The 26,785-nt window shown below is 52.6% G+C and overlaps 2 protein-coding genes across 3 annotated transcripts in view; both read left to right on the top strand.

Annotated features, from left to right (window-relative positions):
• Window positions 1-26,110, top strand: part of SRRM4 (serine/arginine repetitive matrix 4) — a 43,819-nt gene extending 17,709 nt beyond the window's left edge. Inside the window, exons 5-7 of one of the 2 annotated variants that reach the window (XM_057306102.1) lie at window positions 585-695; window positions 1,258-1,398; window positions 3,297-26,110. In XM_057306102.1, the coding sequence (XP_057162085.1) occupies window positions 585-695; window positions 1,258-1,398; window positions 3,297-3,582 (538 nt within the window). In that variant the 3' untranslated portion in view covers window positions 3,583-26,110. The remainder of the gene's footprint in view (window positions 1-584; window positions 696-1,257; window positions 1,399-3,296) is intronic. The other variant, XM_057306101.1, reaches the window with a different exon arrangement.
• Window positions 4,995-26,785, top strand: part of HSPB8 (heat shock protein family B (small) member 8) — a 30,119-nt gene continuing 8,328 nt past the window's right edge. The window contains exon 1 of the mRNA XM_026514982.4: window positions 4,995-22,906. Within this exon, the coding sequence (XP_026370767.1) occupies window positions 22,540-22,906 (367 nt within the window). The 5' untranslated portion in view covers window positions 4,995-22,539. The remainder of the gene's footprint in view (window positions 22,907-26,785) is intronic.

The following is a 26,785-nucleotide window of genomic DNA, read 5'->3' as shown; positions in this document are numbered from 1 at the left end:
GGCCTCACATAACCTCTCTGAGCCTCAGTTTCCTTATCTGCAAAGTGGAAACATTCACCTCTCTGTGCCTTGGTTTCCCCATCTGTGGGATGGGGTTGATTATAGTACCTAGCCCTAGGATGAGGATTCAATGATAAAATGCACACAAAGCATTAGTTCAATGTCTGACACGTAATAAAATACATGACAATCCTAGCTAACATTTCCTGTGTGCTGCCTATGTGAGGTATGTGATTGACCCTAATTTACTCATTTAATTTACAACTCTATAGGGTAAGTACGATTATTTACCCCCATTTTATGGATGAGAAGACAGAGGCCCAGAAAAGTAATCACCTGTTCAAGGTCACACAACTATTAAGTGGCCTTAGATGGTAAGAACTCAAGAAGAAGAAGTTGTCAACATCATGATTAATCGCCCAGAAGAAAGGGAATTTCATTCTCAGGAAAGGGCCTGATTTCTCGGCCTGGCGTCCAGAAAGAAAAAGGTCTCCCTCAGGGGACCAGCTGAATAAAACCCTACACATCAGGGAGGAGACCAGCGAAGCCCAGCAGGCCTCTGAGGACTGTTTACTCTCCCGCAGGTCCTACTCGCGCTCTTCCAGCTATTCCTCCAAGTCTGGCAAGAGGAGCCCGCCCAGCAGAAGCTCCCGATCGCGCCGCAGCCCCAGCTACTCGCGTTACAGCCCCAGCAGGTACAGGCCCCGCCCCCAAGCACAGGCTCCGCCTTCCCGGCCCCCTTCCGGCTCACCTCTGGGGAGCGTCAGCCAAGCCCCGCTCCTGCTCCCACTTTGCCCAGCATTGCAGTAGGGATGGGAGAGGACCCAGCATCCTTGTTGTTTCCTTTGTCTCCGCTGGAGTCCTAACGCACCGTCCGTAATGTACAGCCAGCCACACCCCAGAATTAACATCCCTGGCCCTCAACCTCTTCACATACCTAATACTACCCTTCAGCCGCATATTCAGAGCCCCCGGTTCCTACACATGCACCAGGGCCCTCTTGACGTTCACATCCTCACCCCCGCAGCACCCGCGCCCCTGTAATGCCCACCCTCGAAGGCTAACACCCGGGCACACGCCCGGCCGCCCCCCACAGTATTGAACCACAGCCCTGTCCTCTTCCCTCCCGCATTCCCTGGGGCCCCGGGAGGAACCCAGCGCCTGCCCCAGTGGGGTGCAGGGCACAGGTGAGAAGAAGTGAGTGCTCCTGGCTCACGCGGATCTCCCAGCTCCCCAGTAACCCCCACATCCCTTCAGGGAGCGGGACCCCAAGTACAATGAGAAGGACTCGCAGCAGCGGGAGCGCGAGCGAGCGCGTCGGAGACGGCGGTCCTACTCGCCCATGCGAAAACGCCGGAGAGACTCCCCGAGCCACTTGGAGGCGCGGAGGATAACCAGGTGAAGCCAGGAGGGCCGGGGGTGCCTACCTTCACCCTCATTCCCACACCTCCCACCCGTTGGGGCTCCGGGCTCTCCCCGCGCCTCCTGGAGCTGGATTTCAGGATTGTGGGAGCTCAGACACGCCTTGCAGGACCTGCTGGGAGGGGCAAGGGCCTCCAGGGCGGGGCTAGGATGGGTGCCTACGACAGGGGTGGGGCCAGCCTGTGGAATCTGGTGGGCCGAGGGGGTGTGGCCAGGGTCTGCTGAGGGGGCTGGGAGGTCGCGTCCAGGCAACGGGGGACATAGCGGTGGGACAGGGCCTTTGCCTGGGGGTGGAGCCGGCCAGTGGAGACAGATCACGCTCAGACCCACACGCCAGGCTTTAACAGACCCTGATTACATCCTGCAGTAAGTGTGGAGAGGGCAAGAAGGGTCCTTTAGGTGCCAAAGGGACTTAGAGGGAGCCCTGGTGGGTGAGGGGGAGAGAACTGGCTCTGGACTGGAATCCTGGCTGTGCCACTTTCCAGGTAAGCTGGGAAAGTCTCTTCACCTCCCAGATCCTCAGTTCTCACCCATGAATATGAAAGGAAATAACTCCCAGGAGTATCATGAAGATGAAAAGGGGCAAAGAGATGGGAATCCACTTTGTAAACTGAAATGCAGAACACTAGGACGCTCAGGGTGCCCTTGTTACGGATTGAATGGTCAGACTAGGTGGATAAGGTTTACTGTAACAGGTAACGTCTCAGATGAGAAAAGCCCTAGAAAAGAAGCCCGAGGTCTGAGTGGACACGTATTTCTCAGGCCTTGAAAGCAGGAAGAATGGCTGAGTGCTGCCCAAAAATTGGCTCCTGACAATCAGTTGGGCTCTTCCTCCTGGCCCTCCAAGGGTCAGCCACTCCATCCAGAGACTCGCGGGAGTGGGGCTAGGATGTCCTGGCTGCCTAGTGCCTCCTCCCTAGAGATGACCTGGAGGAGGAAGAAGCACTTGTGCCCCAAACAATAAGATGGAGGTAATGGCATCACCTTCTCGGATATCCCACAGAACACTCGGGCACATAGGGGGCGCCTGGGTGGCACAGCGGTTAAGCGTCTGCCTTCAGCTCAGGGCATGATCCCGGCGTTATGGGGTCGAGCCCCACATCAGGCTCTTCCACTATGAGCCTGCTTCTTCCTCTCCCACTCCCCCTGCTTGTGTTCCCTTTCTCGCTGGCTGTCTCTATCTCTGTCGAATAAATAAATAAAATCTTTAAAAAAAAAAAAAAAGAACACTCTGGCACATAGGGAGTCCTACACCCACTGCGTTGACCAGAGGTGTCCTTGGGGTTGACTTGGAGGAAGGCTGAGATAAACAAAGTGGCATCTCTAAAAGGCTCTCGTTTCCTTAGTTGACCTCAAATAGTCCATGTTGATGAACCCATTCAGTGTTTCCCAAACTTCAGTCACCCAGCAGCATCTGAGCACTTTTGACTTGTCTGTTTAGTAAGTGCACTGTAGTTTCCTTAACTTTCTTTAAATAGATATGCTCTTAGAGGTCCATACATTTAATTCAAAAGGAATACCCCACAGTATACTATAGTAAATGGACAGCTTCTCTTACCGTAAATAGAATGTTCTAGTAAAAGTAAAAATAGCAAAACAAAACTGCAATTAAAGTCTAGATGTACATCCTGTTGCCAGCTGGAGGCTTTGAGCCCCTGGCTTGCTTTGTTAGAAAAAATGACATCTGTGACTTCCCAAGACACCAGCACTATGGTCTCAGGACAGCACAAGGGGCGTAAAAGGAGGGTTTCCCCAAGGGCCTGGGACGTGGAAGGCTGCGGCCCCCCCCCCCCCCCCCGTCCAGCAGGTGGGCACTCTCCGGGTTGGGGCTGGGCGGGGTCTGGTCCTCAAGCGCGCTTGTCTGGTCTCTGCAGTGCCCGGAAACGCCCCATCCCCTACTACCGGCCCAGCCCCTCTTCATCCAGCAGCCTCAGCAGCACCTCCTCCTGGTACAGCAGCAGCAGCAGCCGCTCGGCCAGCCACAGCTATTCCCGCAGCCGCAGCCGGAGCAGGACCCGCAGCCGCAGCCGCAGCCACAGCCGGAGCAGGACCCGCACTAGCAGCAGCTCCAGCTCCCGCAGCCCCAGCCTGGGCTCCCGGAGCCGGAGCCGGAGCCGGAGCTACAGCTCAGCAGACAGCTACTCCAGCACGAGGCGCTAAGAAAGGGCCCTACCCTGAGCCAGCTGCCTGCAGGGGGGCCCCTTGCACTCTGCCAGCCTCCCCCACTCCCTGCCCACCCTGCCTTCTCCTTGGGGACAGACCTTGAGGGCTCCTCGACCCTGTCCGTCCTGCTCTCCTGGGGAGGAGGAAAAGAGGGTATGGGGCCTTCAGCCTCTACGTCAAGCTGCTAGGAGCCTCCACCAGCACCACCCTGGGGCTCAACTCGGGCCTGGGCGTCTGGAGAGATCTACCCTCTGCTGGCACAAAAAACCTCAAGGTTTTGTAAGAAGCAATGGGTCCGTGATTCAAACGTTTTGGACCTGGCCAGGAAAACAGTCTGCTCACCCACTGCTCACAGGATGCGTATGGAAGGCTAGCATCACACTTGTCCTCACTCTCCCCTCATTCAGCCTCCTGACCCTTGCATGTGGACCCTCATGGGGTGGGAGGAGACCAGAGGAAACCCAGGGAAGTTAGGCCCAGGAGAGGGAGTCAGGCCTTTCACCTCCCCAAACAGACCAGAGCAAAGGCTGGAAGGCTATCCGAGGGGGGAGAGAAGGGGACCTATCTAATGAGGGATCATGGATGTTTCAGTTGGGAAGAAGTGTCAGGAGATAGGAAATGGGTTCTCTGTGAGTACAGACGCGAAGGGCAGGGGTCATTCGGCCGCCCCCCCCCCCCCCCGTTATCTTGGTGTGGTCAGGAAAAGCGGTCCAGTAGGTTCTAGCAATGGAGAGGCCCCCACCTGGCTTAGACAGCGTCTTGGCTCTTCACAGGGCCCCTGAACCTCCCTGAGAAAGGACACAGTGGATAGTCAGAACAGCTTGGTCCACAGCCCCACAGCCCAAACTGGCCTCAGCCTGCACTGGCTGGCACCAACTTGATTCCACGAGACCATCTGCTGAACGTCCCCCAGAACCATGGCCAGCTGCCAGTCCCCAGCGCCGGCCAGTCTGGCCTTGCCCTCCAGTTGGTGCCTGCCTGCCCCCTCCCCCACCGCCAGGACCCGCCACACCCTGGAGCCCACCCAAAGCAGCTGAGCATCAGCTCACCCACCCTTAGCCCCAGCCACCCCCTTTGCCTCTCAGGAATTTTGCTAGGATGGGGCACAGGAGCTCAGGTGTTGGGGGAAAAGACCCAAATCCAGAGAGTGTGAGGGGGGACAGGGACCTGGATACTCCATAGCCTGGGATTCTGCTGGCTTCTGAGGCTTCTCTGTCAGCTCAAGCCCCACCTTCATTTCTGCCCTCACCCTATCTTCCCCCTGCCCCAGGGCTGGGCAGCACGGGTAAGCTGATCTCCGACACACAAACACCACCAGTTGCTTCATCCACAGCAGGCACTGAGAACAGGGGAGTGAGGGGGAGGGTCCTTAAAATAAACTCTTGGGCATCCCCCTCACCAGCTGACTGGCTTTCCGGACCCTTGTGGGTGAGTTTCAAGTTTGTGGTGGCAACAGCAGCAGGACAGGGCATGGAGAGAGAGAGGGGACAGTTCCCGGCTCTGGATACTGGGGCCAGCTATGGCGAAGCAGGGACCAAACACTCTTTACCTTTCACACCCCAGGGAAAACATCTGAACAAAAAAATCCTTTTTCTTGAAAGCAGTGACCTGTCTCCCCCATCCTCCAGTCTTTCCCATTACATCACCCCGTGGGGCCAGAAACTGCCCTGCAACCACCCACATCCTTCCTCCACCAGGAGAGCAGAGCGAGGCACCCCAGACCACACTGGATGACCTGGCCTTCCCACGATGCCCTCTGGCCCGGCCCTGGGCCCCACCCGCCCAGACTGATGGATGCCAGTGCTGTCACCACAGAAGGCCGGATGGCAGGTGCCTGGGACAGGGGCAGGTGCCCTGGGAGGGCATGTACAGCAACTGTAAATAACCCTCTTCCCTGCCCAGGAACGCAAGCTGGGCTCCAGTCTCCCACCATGGAGCCACGGAACCTCATTAGCGGGACAGCAGTGAGAGAGGCCCGAGAGCCTCCCATCAGACTGCCTTCAGACAACTCTAGGGGACCATTCTGCCTGGGGCTCCTAGCAAACCTATTATTTATTTTATTTATGTTTATTTATTTATTTATGTGATGACTTCTCTCTCTCTCTCAGTTGCCATTAGCAGTATTCAACTATTTATTTATATGGAGAGGGGTGTGTGTGTGTGTGTGTGTGTGTGTGTTGGGGGGGGGCTTCTAAATTATTTTTGCGCATGTCTTTTTTTCCTCATGTCTTTGTGGGTGGAATCTGAGAGGTCTGGTGTTGATTAGGGATGTTGGCTTTGTCCCTGTGGGGGAGACCCACAGAGCTCTAAGTCCAAACATCCTGGATTTGGCCTGGGGGAGGTGTGGGGGGGGGGCACTTCAGACCCAAGGTTCATGGTTATGTCAGTGAGGTTCAGGCTTGTGCCCCAGCTCCCTGCCCACCAGCGGCCTCACTGAGGTATCAGAAAGATGAAAAACAGCCACGAGGCTTGTGAGCTAAGGCCCCGAAATGATACAGTGGAGTCACAGCTCACGTGGCGGTTGGAGTCTAAAGTTAGCATAACGGAACGAAGGCAAAACTTGCAGAGTCAGAAATCTCGGTTGAGCGCTGTAGGGAGGCACCTGCTGGGAGACAGTCTACTGTCTCTTGCCCACTGAGGAGGCTTCGTTCGTACTTACTGAAGTAGCTGCCTTGGGTTTGGGCGGCCATGGTGGTTTAGCACTGGGATTAAACTTCGAGTTGACAAGGAGAGAGTATGGCAAGAACTGAGCTGACTGAGGGGAGAGAAGAGGCACTGTGGTCTCACCCTTACTCCAGGGCATCGGGTGGTGGGCAGGATCCCTCACTAGCTTTTCCGAGCATGCATGGTCAGTTTCGTGTAAATTACACATGCTTCTGCCTCCACTGTTCATTTCTCCCCTTCCCCTGAGGTTTTTCCAGACTGCTCTATTCCTTCTGCAGTGGACACACACTGCTTCCCAGAGCAGGGTCCACCACCTGAGAGATACACAGACCCAAAGCAAAAGCCTTTTACTTGATCTCTTGCTTTCCATCAGAGGAGAGCACAAAGCTATTTCAGAAATTAGGGAAGGCGGGAGGGGAGACAAGATGAAAGGAACAGCCAGAGGTTCCCCAAAAGAAGGTCATTTCAGGGCCCATCGAGCCAGAATCTAGAGGCCTTTACCAGTCCTGCCTCTCTGACGAACTGCAGGGTCTTCTTGCTGCTTCCCGGAGAGGACCCCACCCTTTCCAAAGTCACCATTCACTGCCTTCGTATCGCCAGCTCCTCTGGTCCAGCTTTGAGTTTGGTGAGACTTCTCCAACATCTCTGGTGGTTTCCCTGGCAATGTGACTTAACCCAGCTCTAACCCCCAGCCAGGGGAAAGTTTGCAAGAAGGCCGCTTAAATGCCTCCTGGGGTGGGAAGTGAGGGAGGAGTCTCCAGCCGCCCCCCTCTGGCAGGATCTGCTTCTCTAATTTCCCTTACATCTCCTTTCTTATGCATCCAAAAATAAAACCCTTGTTGGGGTGCTGGTAACTTTGCTTAACCAGAACCCCCAGTTCCTGACATCACTGTTCCTCTGCCTACTTCGCCCACATTACCTTCTGCTTCCAGGGAATGAGACAAATAGCCTGAAACCTGCACGGGCTGTGCACTTATTTTAAAAGCCAGCTTTGGGGGGGAGGGGGCGGTGTGTGGCTGGAGGCCCAGCAAACATGCAGCCTTCCTGGAGGAATGAATCTGGACAGGTCGCTCCATTTTTCCAGGCCAAAGATTACCCCTTTGAGAAGTGGGGGAGTTTTTGAAATATAATCCAGAATGTTGACCTGTGACCTGGGAAATTGTCTAAAGACAGAGTGAGTTCACCAGGATTGAGAAGGAAAAGGAAAACCGCCTCAAATATTTTTAGGAGGTTCTCAATCATGAGAGTAAAACTTAAAGCAATATGTGAATTCCCTTCAGTTAAACTAAGAAAAGCTAACTCCCTCCAAGCCCCCATCCAGGAACATTCTAGTTCATCAACGTTCAACTGCATTCCTATCTGTTTCTTCCCTTCCGTGAAGGAAAGGCAATCTTTCAGAAGCCAAACAAAACTAAGATGTTTGAAAGATACAAGGGTCTCAGTGTCACAGAGCCCCCATCATGCATCAGCTCAGAACCATCCTCTTTCCCAAAGGCTTTGCTGGAAGAGGGCCAATGTTCGTGTGCTCCCAAAGGTTCCCAAGCACTTTTTTATTAAGTCCCACTCCCACCATTTCTTCTGCTATATTCTTTTCCACGAATATGCAAAATAGTCTCACAAGCATGTGTCTTGCCTTGTTTTGCTCTCCAGCTAAATAGAAAAGTTTGATTAAAAAACAAGCCAGGATTCCTCAAAATGCTCCCTCCCCCATTAGCCAGCTGCACCCCACTGAGGAGCTCAGCTAGATCTCCTGTCACCTAGCAGTGTGTTACTGCAACCTCTTCCTCCTCACTTCTGCTCCAACGGGCCAGTGATACGGATAGACTTGGCATCTCCCCTCTGTGGCTTCTGTTTTGGGCTTTTTTTATTGTAGGGTTTTTTTTTTTTGGGGGGGGGGAGATGGTGGTTTTGCATTGTAAATACCATGATGGGGGCCCCTCATCAGAACATGGCTTATTTAATAATTTATTCCCTATTTATTGAGTGGTATTGGGAGAGGAGAGGGACCACCTCTTCCCCCGAATTGCTATTGGAAACCGGTCCATCTCCCAGCTCTGGGAGCGGCTGTCTACAGCACGGGGCATTATCGCCCAGGTAATGAGTGCTAGAATCACCCAGCAAATTGGAATTGGCAGAAACGGAGTCTTCAGTCATACAAATTAAGCTCGAATGGAACTAAAACACTGGTTATCTCCGGGAAAAACCTCATTTTGATGGAAATTAATTACGGAATAAAATGCCTGAGCACGAACCAACTTCTATTAAAAAGTCACAACTCCTTGAAAAAAGAGAGAGAGAGAGAGAGACAAAATTGTAATTCCTTTTCTCTGGCCAAGAAAAGATATGCCTCATCTTCTAACGAGTTGAGCCAAAGAGACTGGAACAACATTCCTTTGTGATTCTCTGGCCTGTGTGTGTCTGGATGAAATGGAGTGGGTCTTGGGCCTCAGTGTTATCATCTGTAAAATGGGACTTGGGCTAAGTGCTCTTGGCAGGGGAGAGGGAGGGGGTTCCAACTCTGATGCTGCAAGCTCTAAACTGTCAGCTATACGGTCCCTGGTGTCTTCTGCCAGCTGCAGGTCGAAGATGTCTCCCAAGGAAGGAAATAAAAAACCAGGGCGTGGACCTCATTTGTAGGGTGAGGTGGCAGTAGCTGAGTCCTGCAGTCAAAAATGGGAGGCCTCCAGGTGCTGCCACCTGACCGAACTCTTATAGCCGGAGTCAAAGAAGCCCTCTATATCAGTGTGACCTTCTCTCCAAACCCAGCCATCCAGAGTTAGCAAAGGAGAGACCAAGAAGGCTTTGCTGTTCTCTGGAGTTCACCACTGTTCATCATGTCAGACCACATTTTGTACAGTTTTTCAAACGAGCCAGTGACATAGGTCATGTTGCCATTTTTCAGATGAGAACACTGAGGCCCGGGAAGGGGAAAACTGGTATGCCGAGACTCCCTTGAGCTCAGACCCGCCTGGCTCCACGTCCCACTCTCTGGGTAGCTCTTTCTCGCCAGGCCCCTGCTGTGAGGACTTTGTGCAGGGTCTTTTCTCTCCCAATTCTTTGCTGCTCCCTTAAGCAGTCATTGGCCAAGGACCTAGCAGCACCCACCCTATCAGCCCAGCAGGCTCGGTGCACCCCAAGGCCTTTTCTCCACATCGGGGGCTGGAATTCCCATCTGGAAAACCCCAAGCCAGGGGACCCACCACCAGCCCAGCTCAGCCTGAGCAGCCAGCCTCTGCCTGGAGTGTCCACAGCAGAGGGGGGAGGAGCTCCTGTGTCCTCCAGCATCCTGGGACCCTGTTCTCTACCCAGTGACACAGCGGCCGTGGCTTGTTTGATTTCTGGTGTCCACAGCTAAGCATAACCTTCCCGGGGTTTCCGATTTTTCAGCCTGTACGAAACATGTCTCTGTTCTAATAAAAGGTTCCATGGTACGGTGTTCTCATTCGTGGCCCAGCATCCTCTGTCTACGTGGGGTGCCCAGAAGCAGGGAAAGGGGAGATGTGGCGGGGAGATGGGCACAGAGAACCCCCGGGGCGCGACCTGCTACATGCCCACACTGTCACATTGCTCATCACCTTTCTAGAGTCTTCAAAGCAAGCCTGTAGGCACTTTGGTTTTACAGAGACATTCACAGCATCTGCGGAGGCCTCCAGAAACCTTTCCGTTGGCATTTCACATGAATTATCTTAGTCTTCACCACAACTCTAGGAGGCAAGCAGTAGAATCTCCTTCCTACCAAGAAGGAAACTGAGGCCCTGCAAAGTCACTTGCCCACGGCCGCGGCGTCAGTGATAGGATCCAGGCAGGCTGACTGCAGACCCCAGACTGTGCCCTGCTCGGCCCTGTAGCACCTAAGCTGACGTGGCAGGAAGCAGTTCTCTCTCTGGTAGAGCTGTGTTCCTCCCAGGCCTTCGCGGGCAGGAGGAAGTTCAGTGTGCAGGGCACAGATGTGGGAGTCCAAAGACCCAGATTCTAAGACCCTGCTGTTACTCGCCGTGTGGCACTGAGCAAGGATGGCACCCCGTGGGGGCTTGGTTTGCTCATCCGCGACAGCTCTCTCCCTGGGCTGCTGTGGGAACGACCTGGAACCTGGCTCTAGAAGAGCATGATGAGGGAAGCACTCCGCGAATGGTGGCGAGCGTGACTACTATCCCCTAACCCGAGACTGAGCTGTGGGAGCGGGGCTCACGGAGACAGCCGTACGTGGCCAACTGGGAACAACGGGGTTCCTGCAAGGCCCTGTGGAGGCCCCCAGAAATGTCCTCCGAGTCCGACTTCAGAGCTTCCTGCTATAGGGAACAGAGGTTGAAAACGCCCTCAGGGCAGGCAGGTGAGAGAAGGGGCAGAGTGAGGCCTGTGGGGACCCCGGAGAATCTAGTACACCACAGCCAGGCAGCTAGCTCGGTGCTGCCACATCTCCCCATTTCTCAAGAGGATGAATTTTTAGACAAAATTTACTGATTTTTAAGATATGCATAACTCATTCTTTTTTTCAAACATTATGCAAGTCAAAAAAAATTATACAAACACGCGCACGGATAACATACTCATTCCAGGGGCCAGGCAGCCATAGCCCCTTGCCTCCAGCACAGCCCTATCTACACCTGACTAGGTTCTCAACTAGGAGAGAAAGAGCAGACAAAATAGGTTACCACTGTCGCCTCCCCTTGCATCTTGTCCCTCTGGAAATCTCCCTTAAAAATCATTTGAACGGGACCACCTCCCTGGGGTGTGTCCATTGCTATCCACTGGGACCGCCGCCACTGCCACTGCCAGCACCACCAACACACTGATTTCTTTCTTCCTAAACGGGCTAGCGTAAGGCAGCCAGCCGTGTCCCCTTATGAGACTTCATCAATAAATAACAGTAGTAGTAATAATAAAAATTACCTTTTATGGATCAGTGATCACATGCCAAGCCCTTTTCATGCCTTAACTTACTTCCTTTTCATAACAACCCTGTTTAGCCCCATTTGACAGATGAGAAAGTTGAGGGTCACAGAGGGAACACGACATAGCAAGGGGGTATTTGAATCTTGGTCTGTGGGCTCCAGGACCTTTTCTGCTGCACCTCTTTGCCTCTGGAGGTGGGGGCCCCATAATTCAGAGCTAGTCCTTCGCAAGGGCCCCCAATGACTTTTTCTGGAAAATGTGGCTGCCAGGAGGCTGTGATGCCAGCTGTCCCTCAGAAAGAGGCCTCTGCCTTCCTACCTGCTGCTCTGGCTGCCAGTGACAGGAACTGGGTGTTCTTCTGGCTCTCGGTCTGAAGAGGCACCCCCTCTCAGCCTCCTCTGCACTGTCTGCCGGAGAGGGAGAGCTGCCTGGGGAGATAGCTCTCTTTCAGGCCAGATTAGCGGCTGCCCAGGGATGGAGCCGGGGCCACACGCAGCCAGCACCCTTACATTCTGCAGTCCCAGGGACACGCACAGCCTCTCCTCCGGGTGAAGGCAGGCAGGCAAGCCGGGAGTCAGGAGGACGCCAGAAAATTGAGCTTCCCAAGAGGCAGGGGCTGAGACTCCCGCCCCTCGTTTGCCTTGTGACCTAACCAAATCAAGCCCCTCTGGGTCCTAGTTATTTCACCTGTTAAGAGAAGTTGGGTCATGAGAGACTATGGACTCTGGGAAACAAACTGAGGGCTTCAGAGGGGAGGGGGTGGGGGAATGGGATAGGCTGGTGATGGGTAGTAAGGAGGGCACGTATTGCATGGTGCACTGGGTGTTGTACGCGAGTAATGAATCATGGAACTTTACATCAAAAACTAGGGATGTACTGTATGGTGACTAACATAATAAAAAGTAAATAAATAAATACAACATACATATATGGTAAAAAAAAATAATAAGGGGAAGAAACCTCTAAAAAAAAAAAACCTGTTGGGTCAGGCCAGTGGTTCTTAACACGCTGGCTACGCATTAGAATGAATGTGAACCTCACGAAGCCACACACACTGAGTCCCACCCAACCCCAATAATAAGGGCTGCTGAGGGGGGTGCCGGGTGGCGGTGTTTGTAAAGGCTTCCTCGGTCAAACAGATATGAAGCCAGGACTGGGAACCACAGAATTTCATGGCACCATACTGCTGTGTGCTGCTCTGCTCGGGTGTGACAGGGTAGGTGTGCTCCCAGCGGCCGCAACGGTGACGACAGCACCAGCAACAACACTCCCCACCCGTGTAAGACCCACTATGTGCTGGGCAGGATCCCAAGCCCTTGACGTCTATTAACATAAATTATTTCAGATTATTTCATCCTTGCAACGTCCTTATGAGGCAGGTACTATTTTTATGCTGATTTTACAGATGCAGAAACTGAGGCCCAGACTGGTGGCCCCACTTACACAGCTAGTAAGTGGCCCAGCTGGACCCCAGGATGTGGTGAGTCCAAAGGGACGCCTAAAGCAGCCTAGGAGGTTCAAGGAAGGCATCACAGAAAACCTGCCCTCTTGGCTGATGCCACTCTGGGAAATGAGCAGAGTGGGTCAGGCCAGGAAAGGGAGCTCAGGAAAGGGGAGTGAGGACTAGGGATACCAGGCAGGGGCGACTGCGTGTGTACAGGACCAGAGCAGTGACTTCCACCGGCCAAAAGTAGGCTCTTGGTCCCCCGCCCCCGCCGTGCATTCCTCCCATAGTGCTATTACTGTCCGCAACTAGTTTGTTTGTTTACTTGTTGATTGCCCGTCTCCAAGAGGACAGAAGCCTTGTCTGCCTCATTCATCCTCCATCCCTGTGTGCCCAGAGGCAGTGCCATGTCCAGCTCTGGCATCTGTCAAATGATTAAATCTGCCTGGGGTTGCCAGGTCTGCTTCCTTCCGAGTCCCATGTATTTTTGAACTGGTTCATTTTTACTTTAGGTCGAGGGTGGGGAGTATAGTTGGGAGAACGGTAGCAAAGCAACAGTATGTCCCATATAGGCACCCTAAGGATCTCTCAGACACACATTCTACCCACAAGGAGCTGTGCCCCTCCCTGGGAGTGAGAGAAGGCAGCATGGGGACAAGGCAGACAGATGTGAGCACCTACTATTCATCCAGCACTGTGCCAGCCTCGGGGGTACAGGCACTAGGATTAGAGCCGGGTGCGATCTTTAAAAGGCAGTGGCTGACAGCCAAGGACTTGGGAGTCAGAAGATCTGAGTTTGAGCCTGACCGCTGCTTCCTAGCTGTGTGTCTATGTGCAAGTGGCTTAACCTCTCTGAGCCTCCGGTTCCTCATCTTTCCAATCGGGATGCTAAAAGTATCAATCTCATAAGAATGCCATGAAGATATGATACAGGTGAAGCACTCAGCCCAGAACCTGACTTAGTATCGTTGTTTCTGATACCCAAAGGGGGGTGGGTAGGCTCAGTTGCGTAGGTAAGCTCATGACAAGTTTCTGGGAGGGTTCCAGGTCACCTCGGCAAAGGTCCAACATTCTCTCACCTTTCATCACCTCAGATATCAAATTCTCAAGAGAGGCACTCCCTGCTGCCTCCCTCCATGAGTATCTTCTCCACTCAGAAGAATCTAGAGTCTCCCAAGAACTTGGCGATTTCCCCAAGCATATCTCCACCCTGATATTTCATCAACATTTTCAACCAGAGCAGGTCTCACGTCAGTCCGCTAGGGGAAGGACACCGGGCACTGTTCAGGCATTTCCACCCACGGCCACAGGGTTTCCACTGCCTCTGAATGCTGGCTCCAAAGCATCTTACAGCTATGGTTGCCCCATGACGGGATGACTCATAGCAGTTTTTCTTTCTGTCTTTTTTTTTTTTTTTTTGCCCATTGCCAGTGAAACTAGTCAAATACTTTCTCAAGGTGTAACACTGGGTGCCTCTGACAATCTACTCTCAAATCTATACCCAAAATAAACAACACCAACCACATCATAGAGACTCATGGTGCCAAATGGAAAGGTGTTGGAACAGGTGTACGTATGTATGTACGTACGTACGTACACACACACACACACACACACACACCCAGAGTTTGGTTTTTTCCTTTGGTCTCTCTCACCTTGAACCCTATTTCTAGATTAAGAATCCATGGCTTCCCATGCTTGGGCTTCAGAAAGCCTGTGACTCTTTTGAAATCCCAGGCAAGGTTTTTACGTATGAAAATACCAACATACTGGTGCAGAGAAGGACATAGTACCCACTGGTTTTCCAAAGGAGCCCACTTGAAGCCTTTAGGATGCTTCAGCAAAATCCGTCCATACACTCTCGGGATATGGAAGAGTTTCTACTTGCCCCCCAACAACCACTGCTTTTCATCCATAGTAATAATTTCAACTGGGTTCATTGCCACCCAGAATAAAGACTGCATTTCCCAGCATGCTTTGCAGCTAGGTGTGGCCATGGGACTGATTTTGGCCAATGAGATATAGGCAGAATTCTCCATGGTAGCTTCCAGATATTTCTATAGAAGTGATTTGTCATGTGCTTTCCCCCTTCCTCTTCATCCCTTTTTTCTTCTTGCTGGCTGGAATGCAGACATGATGGCTGGAACTCAATTGGCTCCGTGGTCCATGAGGTGGCTTTGGGAACTGAGCCCATACAAACAGAGCAATAAGATAGAAGAGACTCAGTCTCTGAGGAGTTCGCGGAGCTGGGGCACCTGCCAGCAACAAGACAGAGTGTCTCTGGACTTTAATACTAAGAAGAAATAAATTTCCCTTTTCTTTCGGTCACTGTGATTTTGACTCTCTGTTGCCCACAACTAAAATTAACCCTAACTCATATTCAGTGTGAAACTAAGTCCCCAGAAGGAGCCACCTTGCTGACAGCTCTCCTCGTCCGTCTCTATGCGTCCTCCTCAGCTCCTCCAAACCTCCTCCCCTCCCAGCACAAATCACGAGAACCCTCTCAGGCTAAAGCCTCCTAGGAGCTGTCATTCCCAGACCAAAAAACAAAACAAAAACTTTCCAAAGCAGTTGTCATTGGACACCAACTGCTCGAACCAGCTCCCGCTCTGACCTCAGAGATATCTGGACAAGGGGGGATCTCAAGATCACAGACTCTCCAGCTCTCCCTCCCTCCAGAGATCTCAGAGCCACCCCTCTGTATAAGTGCCTCTAATGGCACTACCTAAATGTCCCAAACTGAGAGGAATAGGCACCCGTTTCCCAGCCGGGACTTGGGCAGAGAAGCAGATAGACTGGTTTATTAGAATGATATTAACATTGAGGAAGTTCCTTTGAAACAAAACCAACCACCAGAAAAGGCCAGGACTCGGAAGCCTTGCCGTCAGGATCGTCGCGTTACGATGGAGCAACAAACAAACCAAAATGTCAGAATCTGAAGAGGATAAAGGTTCGTTTTTCACCCATGTCCACTGTGAGCCAGCGGGGACACTCTACTCCTCAGTGATGTTGTGCAGAAGGAAGAGATAGCGCCTAAGGGTCCTCCCCTTGTGGAGCTGAGGTCCCCCATGGGCTACTCACATGCTTTGAACTGACAGCGACAGACCTCACTTCTGCTCACAGCTCAATGGCCGCACTAGTTACGTGGCTTTGACCAACCACAACGGCCACAGGAAGTATGTTGCTTCCTGTCTTGTGCCCTGAATTTTACTGAATCCCGGCTATGTGCCAGGTACTGTCCTAGGTGCCGATGACACAGCCTCGAACAAGAGAACAAAGTCCCTACCCTCGCCCCCCCACGGAGCTTACGTTCTAATGGAAGAGACAGGTAACACAAAATAATTGAGGCATTAAATACAACCGTCAGTTAGTAGCCGGCGCTATGAAGAAAAAACGGAAGAGAACCTGACTGTGGACCAAATGGTTGGAGAAAGTTGCTCTGAGTAGGTGAAATTTAAGTAGAGGAACAAATGAAGTGAGAGACCAATCTTGAGGAAATCTGGGGGAACAGTGTCACAGGCAGTGGGAAGAGCAGGAAGGAAGTCCTCAGACAGGAATAGGCGTGGCTCTTCTGTCCAAAGGACAGGAAGGAGACCACAAGACTCAAGCACAGTGAGCAAGCAGATGACCGCAGGGAATCAGATCAGAGAGGTAGCCAGCAGCTTTCAAGTTCTTCATGAAACTTTTCAGTTTCTAAAATTGTTTTAATTGTTGATTCAACTATTTGTCTGACAGACGTGAGAACAGAGAGTTTTGTCTCATCTCTAGCCCCTAGGCCAGTGCTTTGCACGTATGAACTTCATAAATATATAATGAATGAATAACGGAGTCCCCTCACTCCCTGCATCTGCCCCCCACCACATGTTCATTGATCGGCACCACCAACCACCCGATGCCCACGTCTAAACGTTGGGCGGTGCATCTGATGTACCCTCTCCTCTCCTCCAGTCCAGTCCCTCAGTCAAAATGCTTCTGTTCCTTTAATATATCGTGGAATATGTCCACACTTTCTCTCTCCTCAGCCAACAACCCAGCCCAAGCCGCCATCTTCCCCGGACCCTACAGCAGTCTCCTTTGCTGGCCTCCCTGGAGTTGTGTCCCCCGTGCCCTCTCCACCAGTGGCTGATTTTCCTAGAACATAGATCTCATCACATTATTGTCCTTCTCCAAACTGTTCAATGGGTCCTCAAAGTGCTCAGGACAAAGCCTAACTCCTCAATGGGGTCCACGAGGCCCTACGTCATTTGGCCCATGCCCACCTCCCCAACCGCCGCCCACTTCACGCTCCATGCCAATTACTGTTGTCAGCCCCCTTTTACAGATGACAAGGCAGAGGTTCAGAGAGGCTAGGTCACTGACCCAGAGAAGCACAGCTGGGTCTGTTCAAGTTCTTAGCCACCAGGCTGTACTGTCTTTCTCAAGTTGGAAGTGCCAACACTGTCACTTCTTTAAAGACCTGGTTAATTGAGATATTACTTCCCCTCGCTGAAGAATAATTATTCGTGCTAAGAAAGGGGATTTTGGAAGCCCTGATAAAGGCTCAGGAGTAAGTAGAGGGGCCTGTGAGAGCCCTTGGTTGGGATGTCCCTCTTTGAAGATGGCTGGAGGGGGGTGGGATGAGCCTCTCCACCCACAGCTGACCCCTGACTCCCTTCTCCCAGAGACACATGCAGGTAAGAGGAGCCCCTACTGACCCCAGACTCCCTGTTTCCCACTGAGTCCACTGAACCCCTGGGCCCTGCCCCGGCTCTGAGCAGCTTTCATGCTCGTGACGTGTAAGGATCCCTCTGGCTGACACAGCGATGGCTTATCCCAGGCAGCCTCCAGGCTCCCAAATGTCGGTGGGTTCCTGGTGTCACCTGTTCTACTGAGAAAGTCTGCAAGGGCTAAAAAGTTTCCAGGCCCAGCGAGGAGGGAGAAGGAGAGGTGGGCTGGTGACCTGAAGGTCAGCTGTGGTCTGTTGGGTCCCTTTGGGTTCGGAGAGCTCCTGCTTCCCACTGGGCAGCGAAGAGTATGGGCTTAGCCCCTGGCACAGATCTGACTCTGTGCTTTTACTTCTCGACATAAAATGGGGTTGGGGCCCCTGGGTGGCTTAGTCAGTCAAGCGTCTGCCTTTGGCACAGGTCATGATTCCAGGGTCCTGGGATTGAGCCCCGCATCGGGCTCCCTGTAGAGCAGGGAGCCTGCTTCTCCCTCTCCTGCTCCCCCTGCTTGTGCTCTCTCTCAGTCAAATAAATATACAAATAAATATTTTTACAAAACATAAAATGGGGTTAACAATACTAATACTGCCTCCTAGGGCTGTCATGAGGATGAAGAGAGGTAAGGCACACAGGGCACTCAGTAGAGCTTGGCACGTAAGGGGTCTCAAATCACGGTGGGGACGGTTACTGTTTTGTGGTTTGGGTGGCCGTTATTCACAGAAGCGTGTGGTGGTGAGGTGGCAGGAGCACAGGCTCTAGAGCCAGACTGCCTGGACTTGAGCGTCAGCTCTGCTACTGGGTAGCTGTGTGGGCTTCAGCCAGTTATTTAACCTCTCCGTGCCTCAATATTGTCATCTGTGAGCAGGGACAGTCATACCTGAGAGCAAATTGGAGTAGGATTAAATAAACTGACTTATGCAAAATACAACTCTTACAAAATGTTAAATAGGTGTTGGTGTTGTTGTTATTATTACTATTATTATTATTACCTATAGGGGTGGTTAGAGGAAGCGATCCCTGGAAAGAATTTTGGAGATAATAGTAAAGGGAAGGTAAAATTCAATCAGTAAGCACTAGCGGACTGGGACTGGGAGGGCACTGACTCGTGTAGGGAGGGAGCGTGTGGGTTATTTTATTATCATGTTTGCGCACGGGTGTTTGGCGAAGGAAAGAGCACTGGGCTTGAGGCTGAGACACAGCGGGGTTTAGAAGCCATAAGCTGGTGGCCCTCGGACAAGTTCCTTCCTGTCGAACCTCAGTTTCCTCATGGGTAAGATGGGGGATGATGAGAGCATGAACTCCTGGGAGGGGGGCTGTCGTGAGGAATAAATAAACAGCACGCTTGGAAACCACTTCGCTTGGTCCCTTCTAAGTACTTGGAAATTTTAGTTGATATTCTAATGCTGTTACTGGGCCCAGGGTCTGTCCCATGTGAACAAGGCCATTTGGACACAGGGCTGCTAACACGACATCATCTGCTGAGCCCCTAAAATGCACCACACACCCTGCTAGGTACAGAGGATGCTGACACCCCAGGGTCCTGCCCTCCTGGAGCTGAATGTGCTGGAAATTCCACTAGTGTCGTCTGTTGGGGGGTCTGACAAAGGGAAGGAAAAAGAACAGGAGCACATGCACCCTGTGTTTGCTGGAAGATGTGCTGGGCTTCGGGGCATCCAACGGAAGGGACCCTGAGACGGGTCTTCCTGGACCCGGACCCTGAGTGAACGCAGGAGGCCACCGGGATCTGCCCCCACTCCTGGAACAAGAGCTCCAGACCCCTAGACTTGTAGAGAAAACAGTAAGCAAAAATGACATCCAGAAAGCCATGCCTTCGAGGGACTCACAGAGGCTCTTCCTTCAGTCCCTATAAGACCCACCCCACAGAGGGTCAGGGCTGGGCCTGCAGGTTAAGGATGTGAGGCTGGGCAGGGCCGGAGGCTGGAAATACCTAGGGAAGGAGGGAATGTGGGGTCTTGCTGCCATGGAAAGGAAGAGCCCAGAAGTGGGCAGCCAACCAACGGTGTCTTTGTCACTACCTGGGTGACTTCAGGCTGCCGCTGCTCCCTCCTGTGCCCCCGTTTCCTGAATGCAGGGTGATGTCACCCTCCCCCTGGGCTATCTGTTCGGGGATTAACCATGGTCCTTCCCATGTGAAAGCTCTAAGAGGAAAGCAGCCAAGAGAACACTTGTTCTGGAATATGGGGTCTACTACTGATTCCCACCCCTGCCCCAACACGCACATGCATCCCACAGGGTCTTTCCTTCCCAGAGAGAGCCAGCCTGGAGGCCCCTTCCTCTCCCTGGCTTCTCCAGGGCCTGGCCCCATGTTTTCATCTGGCTAATGACAGCCTGTAGGGTTTGCTGACTCCTGTCCAGGTGGCTGGGCCAGCACGATGAGCAGCTGCCTCCTTCCTCAGCTTCCCCAAACGGAAGGCTGGCCTGACCCAGAAATGTGCTGAGAACCTGGGGGCGGGGTGTAGGGAGGGGGCGGACAGCATGCAGCAGGCATGTGGGAAGATGACTGGACGAGACGGGGGCGGGGGGGGGACTCCCAAGTCCCACTGTGTGGCCCTTGGCAGGTGGCTTCATCTCTCTGAACCATAAGGGTCCAGTGAGATCATGAATAAAGCCTGGTACACAGTCAGTGCTCAATAAATGTGAGCCATGACTGTGATTATAAGAGGCAGTGCAGCAGAGGGGTCAAGAGACAGACTACCTAAGTTCGAATCCCAGGTCGGCCACTTAACTGGGTGTGTAGACACAGGTGAGTCACATAATCTCCCTGAGCCTCAGTTTTCTCAGCAGTAAAATGGGGATCATAAAAGCCCCTTCCTTGTAGGATTGTAGGAGGGATTCCAGGAGTTAATATACATAAATTCAAAGGGCTCAGAATAGAACCCAGCACATGGAAAGTGCTGGATAAATGCTAATGATTGCTATTTCTGCTTTCTAGCTGCACACCCTCCGTCCTCTCCTGCTGGCTTCCATGCCTCAAGCATCCTTGAAATGAGAAAGTGCACGAAGGCTCTGAGGGGTTGTGGAGAAGAGGCCCAGAGAGGAAGGAGGAGGTTCTTCCAGCACACGCCCAGCAGCAGACTCACCCATAAATAAACACAGCCCCATGCGTGCACAAACACACTAACCGCTCCACCCACTCAAACCCACACACGAACTGGGGACCAAGCCACCCACTCAGAAACCTCATACTGGCCCCAGCCCGGGTCCCAGGCAGGGCCGGCTTTCTTCTCTGTGTCATGCAGTGATTCTCCCCATTCCGGCTCCAAGCCCAGCCAGCCCCACCCCAGCTGTAATTACAGGGAAGCTGAGGCTTCCGTGCCCAACCATGACGTCAGCCTGAAGCTTCGAGCAGGATGATCTCACCAGAGTTAAGTGGGGACCCAGTCACTCACTCGGGATGGGGGAGTGGGGGGCACCTCAGTCTCCCTCTCTCGGCTAGTGTGGGAGGGAGAGTGGGGGTCTCCACCAGTCAGCTCGGCACGGACACACGTGCCCCCCCCCCAGGCCCTGCCACCCCTGTAGCCATGTGCACGAGCCAATGCTCTGCACTCTGCTTCCTCACCTGCAAAACGGGGGTGGGGAGAACATCCCCGCTGTTGTTGCGAGGGTTCACTGTGAGGGTGGCAGCCCCGGGCTCCCCACGGAGGCAGGTGCAGAGGAGGAGGCTGTGAACGATGGTGGCTGTTGTTCTCCATACTATTATTTTTAGCAAACGGCCTCATGCAGGCACTGCCTAGGATCAAACTGATTTCTCAACCAGTGACTCACTGAATTCCTTAACACCCCCACTCCACCCCACCCCACCCTGCAAAGAAGGCACGGCTGAGACCCTGCAGCGCACAGAGGGAGAACGGCAGGCCCAAATCGCCCACCTGTTGTTGGGGACAGAGCAAAGACTGGAACCCAAAGCTCAGGGGGCGTTAAGTTAAAGGACAATTTCTAAGTTCACGGTCCAAGCTATGGTGAGGAACAGGGAAGTCTAGCAGGTAGGTCCTCTCTGGGCCTCCGGTGCAGACCAGACATGCACCTCCTGATAATCAGCATTATTAACAGTCATTAACAGGACGACGACGACTACTAATAGAGGGCACCACTGGTTAACACTTCCTACAGCACTCTCCTCGCAGGACTGTTGTTGTGGCTGAAGCCAGTTTAATATTTGGAAAGCACTTAGAACAGGGCCAGCATACAGCAAGCCTCACGTAACTGAGAACTCAAAATTGACTATTATAAAAGTGTCAGTCTGCTAAACGTTTAAGGATGGTCACCTCATGTGGTCCTCATGACACACCCATGAGGTGGCTACTATTATGTCCATTTTACAGGTGGGAAAACTGACGGGCTCACAGATACCCGGTGAATAACGTTACTGCACTCAGAGGACGCTGAAGGCAAGCCGCTTCCCAGGTCGGCTTGTGAGGGGTGACTGCAGCCCAAGGCCACCTGCCTTCAAATCCACTGGGCCCCCCATCCCTCTCCTCTCCTTCTGCAGGTCCCCAAGGGGGGCAGGACACGCAGCAGGCTCTGGGGAAGGTATTACTGGGGTGACCGGGGCCCTGGCAGGCAGAGGGTTATTAATAGCCTTGCAGGCCTTTGCACAGAGCGTGGGGAGGAGGATCCGGGGGAGGGAGCAGCAGAGAGGGGGCGGAGCTGAGCCCAGCGCTGGAGGAGAGTGTCCGGACAGGCTGGCTGGACTTGGACGCCAAGGCCCCTCCCCGCCCCCTGGGAGGCCAGCTGTTCCCTCAGCGGATTCTCAGGGGCTGGTTCATCACCTCCGAATACTCCTGTGACAGGAGGCGCCGGCAAAACCCGCCCCCAGCCCCAAGCAGCAATAAATAGAAGGCTCTCAGCCCCGGAGAAGCAAGGAGAAGTTTCTAGGCCCGTGTCCCTGGGTTTATTAAGCTCCTGACGCTACTCCAGACATCTCAGCGGCTCTGGCTGAGAGCCTGGACAGCCTGGGAGGACAGTGACTGGCTGGTCTCCGGTGAGGCAGTGCGGAGAGAGGCCCTCTGGAATTCTGCTGGGCCGCCTGGTGGTCGCCTCTGGAGTGTCTTTGGGGGCTGGGACCCCAGCCAGGTACACCCCCTCTGTCCTTGGCAGTGGATGGTTCAGCATTTTCTGAAACTGAAGAACAATCTCAGAGGGCCAGCACCCCCACATCACCTTGCTGTGTGACCTTGGGCAGGTGGCTCCCTCTCTCTGAGCCTCCATTTCTACTCCAGCTCAGCAGCCATGGCTGACGGTCAGATGCCCTTCTCCTGCCATTACCCAAGCCGCCTGCGCCGGGACCCCTTCCGAGACTCGTCCCTCCCCTCGCGCCTGCTGGATGATGACTTTGGCATGGACCCCTTCCCCGACGACCTGACCGCCTCATGGCGCAACTGGGCCCTGCCTCGATTCTCCCCGGGGTGGCCTGGGACCCTGAGGTCAGGCATGGTGCCTCGGGGGCCAACGGCTGCAGCCAGGTTTGGGGTACCTGCGGAGGGCAGGAGTCCCCCACCCTTCCCTGGGGAGCCCTGGAAAGTGTGTGTCAACGTGCACAGCTTTAAGCCAGAGGAGCTGATGGTGAAGACCAAGGACGGATACGTGGAGGTGTCCGGTGAGTGAGGGGCAGGAGTGAGAGAGAACCCAGGAGAGGGGTGTAGGCCTCAGCCCCGGGAATAGCCAAGAGAACTCTGTTCCCTTAGAGGGTGAGCTGTGACAGCAGCGTGTGACACAGGTGACTTCAGGGCTCAGGAATGCAGCCCAGAGAGCCCACAGAAGTTATCTTTATGGAAAAGCACTCCTGCCCGGGGTTCCAGGAGACACCTCAACCTGACCCAGCTGCTCAGGCCTTTGGGTGCTGTACCCATCAGAGGAGAGGCAGGGAAATGCGAACGACGTCACATGTTTTGACAGAAAAAAATTCCTATAAAGAATAAGTTAAACAGATATAGAAGAAATACAAAGACAGAGAAGTGATAGGACTCTCGGCACCCCCGGGGCACAGCACAGTCTAGAAGGGTGTGCCATGATAGAGCTAATGATCAGCACAGGTTTCAAGAGCAACACCTCCCCTTGTGCCAGATAAGGAAACTGAGGCATGATAGTCACTGGAAGGGTACTGACTGGTAACCTTGTGCTAGGCACAACACTGTGCTTTACCTGCAACATCTCAGTTAAAACAACCAGAGGAGGTGTGGCCTGTTTGTCTCTTTTTACAGATGGGGAAACTGAGGCACAGAAAGGTTACAGTAACTTGCCCATGGCCACCTGGATTCAAACCCAGGCTGTCTTGGGAATGGGGAGGCCAGGAGCAATTTGATGGTTTGTTGAGCACCTACTGGGTATCAAGAACTGGGCTAAGACTCTTACATTCCTTCTACCAGATAATCCTCACTCACTCCAGCCCCAAGAAGCGGGGCTGTCTACCCCCATTTTACAGCTGAGGAGGCTGAGGCCCAAGCGGGACTTGTCCAAGGTCACGCCATGAGTCAGCAGCCAGCAGGAAGAGTCTGGGCCTGCCCCAGACTCCCAGGCCCAGGGCTTGCGCCACCTCCCAGCCTGGGAGAAAGTAAGAGGAGACAGGAGGCTCCGTCCCCATTAAGCAGGGCAGCAGGGGAACAGGCTTCCTCTCTCTTCCCTCCCAATTAACGCTCCATTAAAAAGAGTGTGTTCCTGGTAGGCTCCCGACCAGAAAAATCAATAAAAGCCATTGCAAAGCCAGGCTGGGCAGAGACAAGCCTGGCAGGGCGGCGTGTAGGGGGAGTTTCAAAGCCTTGCAGGGTGGAATTATAAACATCAGAGGATCGGGGCCGGGTGGGGTGGGCCATGAGACACGCTGGGGCCACGTGCGGATGGAGGGGTTCAGCTAGGCCTTCCGGACTTGGCTGTGGAGCCAGGCCCAAGTGCTGAACCTGGGTCTGCCACAGACCGGCGGGATGTGCAAACTGCTTCCCTTCTCTGTGCTTTGTGTCCTTATCTGGACATCAGGGTTCCAGTGGCTACACGGCATGAGGACTGCTGTGTTAGGTGACCTGATGTGCGTCCAGTGTGGAGCTGCTGCCTGGAACATGTGGAACATGAGGGATCAGTATTCTCATGGCCGTGATGTTACTGTTACTAAAATGCTGGGCACAGAGCAAGGCCCCAGGAGACCACCAATGGTAGATGCTCCTTGGAGACCTGGGTTCAAATCCTGAGCCTGCCAGATGAATATGGACAAGAAAGTCTTCTCACTGCTCTGAGCCTCGCTTTCCTTATCTGCAGGATGGGGAGTGTAATAATATCGGCCCTGCAAGTCTGTAGGGAAGATTACAAATACATGCAGACAATATATGCTAATAAATGCAGAGTCTGTAAAATGGGGCGAATAATAGTGTCTGCCCGGCACTCTGTAAATAAGGTGATTATTACCACCACCAGCCCCATCTTTGTTTTAATTAGGATTCCAGAGTCTTCTACCCTGGGTTGGAGGGTTTCCCGTGCCCTGTGGCCCCTCCAGGAGACCCCTGGAGCATATTTCCTTCATTCTCCTTTCTAGGTGCTTCTTAATAACTGGGCTGTGGCAGCTCCAGGCTGAGATCCCACTAAATACCTTATTAATCCAGAGCTCCGCATGAGGCTTTGAGCGAGTCATGGAGCCTCAGTTTCCGTATTTGTAAAATGGGGTTGTTGGGTGCTTAAATAAGACAGACAAAGCCTTTTAAGGTTGTAAAAATGCCTCCCAGGTGTGCACTTAGCAACCTCAGCTTGACAGAATCCAAATCCCCTGAGAGTACATACAGAGACTCTCAGAAAATGGATTTAAGAAATCAGATGGGTATCGGGGCTCCATTTAAAATCAGATTCAGTCTTTTATCCTACATCACATAACGACAGAACTATTCTTCCTCAAGCACCTGGTACAGGGCACTGGGCTAAATGCCTGCATATGTTGGCTCCCTTGTTCCTCACATGGACTCGCAAGGAAATATGGGTAGGTTTGTGATATCCACTTTCCAAGTGAGGACGTTGAAGCTCAGAGAGAGTAACTCACGTGAGATCCCCCCCATCTTCCATGGCACATGTCTGCAATTCAAAGCCAGGCCTGCTTAGACAGTTCCGAGTCAGGATGGTTGGATTTTCTTCCGATTATACAGCCTTGGGCAAATCCTGCCACCTCTTGGTCCTCAGTTTTACTTAGGAGGAGCTGAACTAAATCAGTATTTGCCAAATGGTACGTTTTAGGATATCAATAGGTATCCAAGAAATGCAGGATAGGTGGTCCAGAATTCTAAAAGGTGCCAGAGGAAACAAAATTATTAACAGTTCTCCTCCCTGCAGGGCTTATCAGAGCTTTGAATAGTTTGTGGATCTCTGGAGGCAGCCCTGTCTTATCTGACCACATCTGAGTGTCTAGTTCCAGGGAAGTATTTGGAAAATGCTAGACTAGATGCTTTCCATGATGCCTTATCCTCCCCTATTCCTACCCTGCAGCCACCAGCCAAGAAATGTTCTCTTCATGGGCCACTGGGCCAGGTCCTGGCCAAGAAGGAACTGGAAAACCCAGAGGCCTTATTCCCACCCCTTCTCTTTAATCCCAGGGCCTCTGCCTCCCCTGGAAACAGCACCTTCTTTCTTTAGCTGGGCCAATGGCTTTCCCTGAAGTGCTCATGCTTGCTTCTTGGCACCTACATTTCTCTGAGGCTTGTTGAAAAAACAGTAGCTGTGAGGGGCCTCTGGCTTGCCCTAGCCTCCGGATGAGTTCTTTTTTTAAAAAAGAATCATAATTACTTTTTTTCTGTTTACAAAAATAAAATATTTCCACAGTAGAAAACACAGATAGGAAAGCAAAATAAGAAATTAAAAATCACTCATAATCCTTAAGCTGCCCCAATAAATAGATATTCAAATTATATGCAAATTAAGCTTCAAGATGAGCCTCGGGTAGCAACATCCATTTTCAACCAGGCTCCTCTTTATGGGAAATCTTGGAGCTATGCCTGCTCAGAGATCCTCCCCTCCCTAACCCCAATACCCTATTTTCAGGGCATGGACAAGCAAGCTTAGCCTTTCAGAAGCAGTCCTTTCTCCAGACATCAAAATAAGGCACAAACCTTCGCCTTCACACATTTTTACAACTTACAAAGCAATTCTGTGACTCATTTGCATTTGTTCAGCAACCCAATAATTAGGAAGGTGTTGCCACCCCCATTTTAGAGAAGAATAAACCGAGGTTCAGAGAAGAGTGGGGATGTGCTAGGGAGGTGTTAGAGCAGGGACTGAAGTCCAAAACCTACACCCCTTTGCTCCAGCACTCCCAAGCTGTGTGACCCTCGGCGCATCACTTAACCTCTCTGAACTTCCGCTCCCCGTCCACAAAATGGTAATAACGAAAGTCCCTGCTTTCTAAGGTTGTCGTGAAAATTAAAGAAGTAGCTATAGCCAGGAGCTGGGAGGGGGGCGGACACAAAGCAAGCACTATTTAAGAGTCTGTTATTGCTATTTTTTTGATCAT

This window comes from Ursus arctos, unplaced genomic scaffold (genome assembly GCF_023065955.2).
Source record: "Ursus arctos isolate Adak ecotype North America unplaced genomic scaffold, UrsArc2.0 scaffold_34, whole genome shotgun sequence".
NCBI lineage: Eukaryota > Metazoa > Chordata > Mammalia > Carnivora > Ursidae > Ursus > Ursus arctos.
The sequence above is the reverse complement of the archived record's forward strand: the minus strand, read 5'-3'. Positions and strand labels throughout refer to the sequence as shown.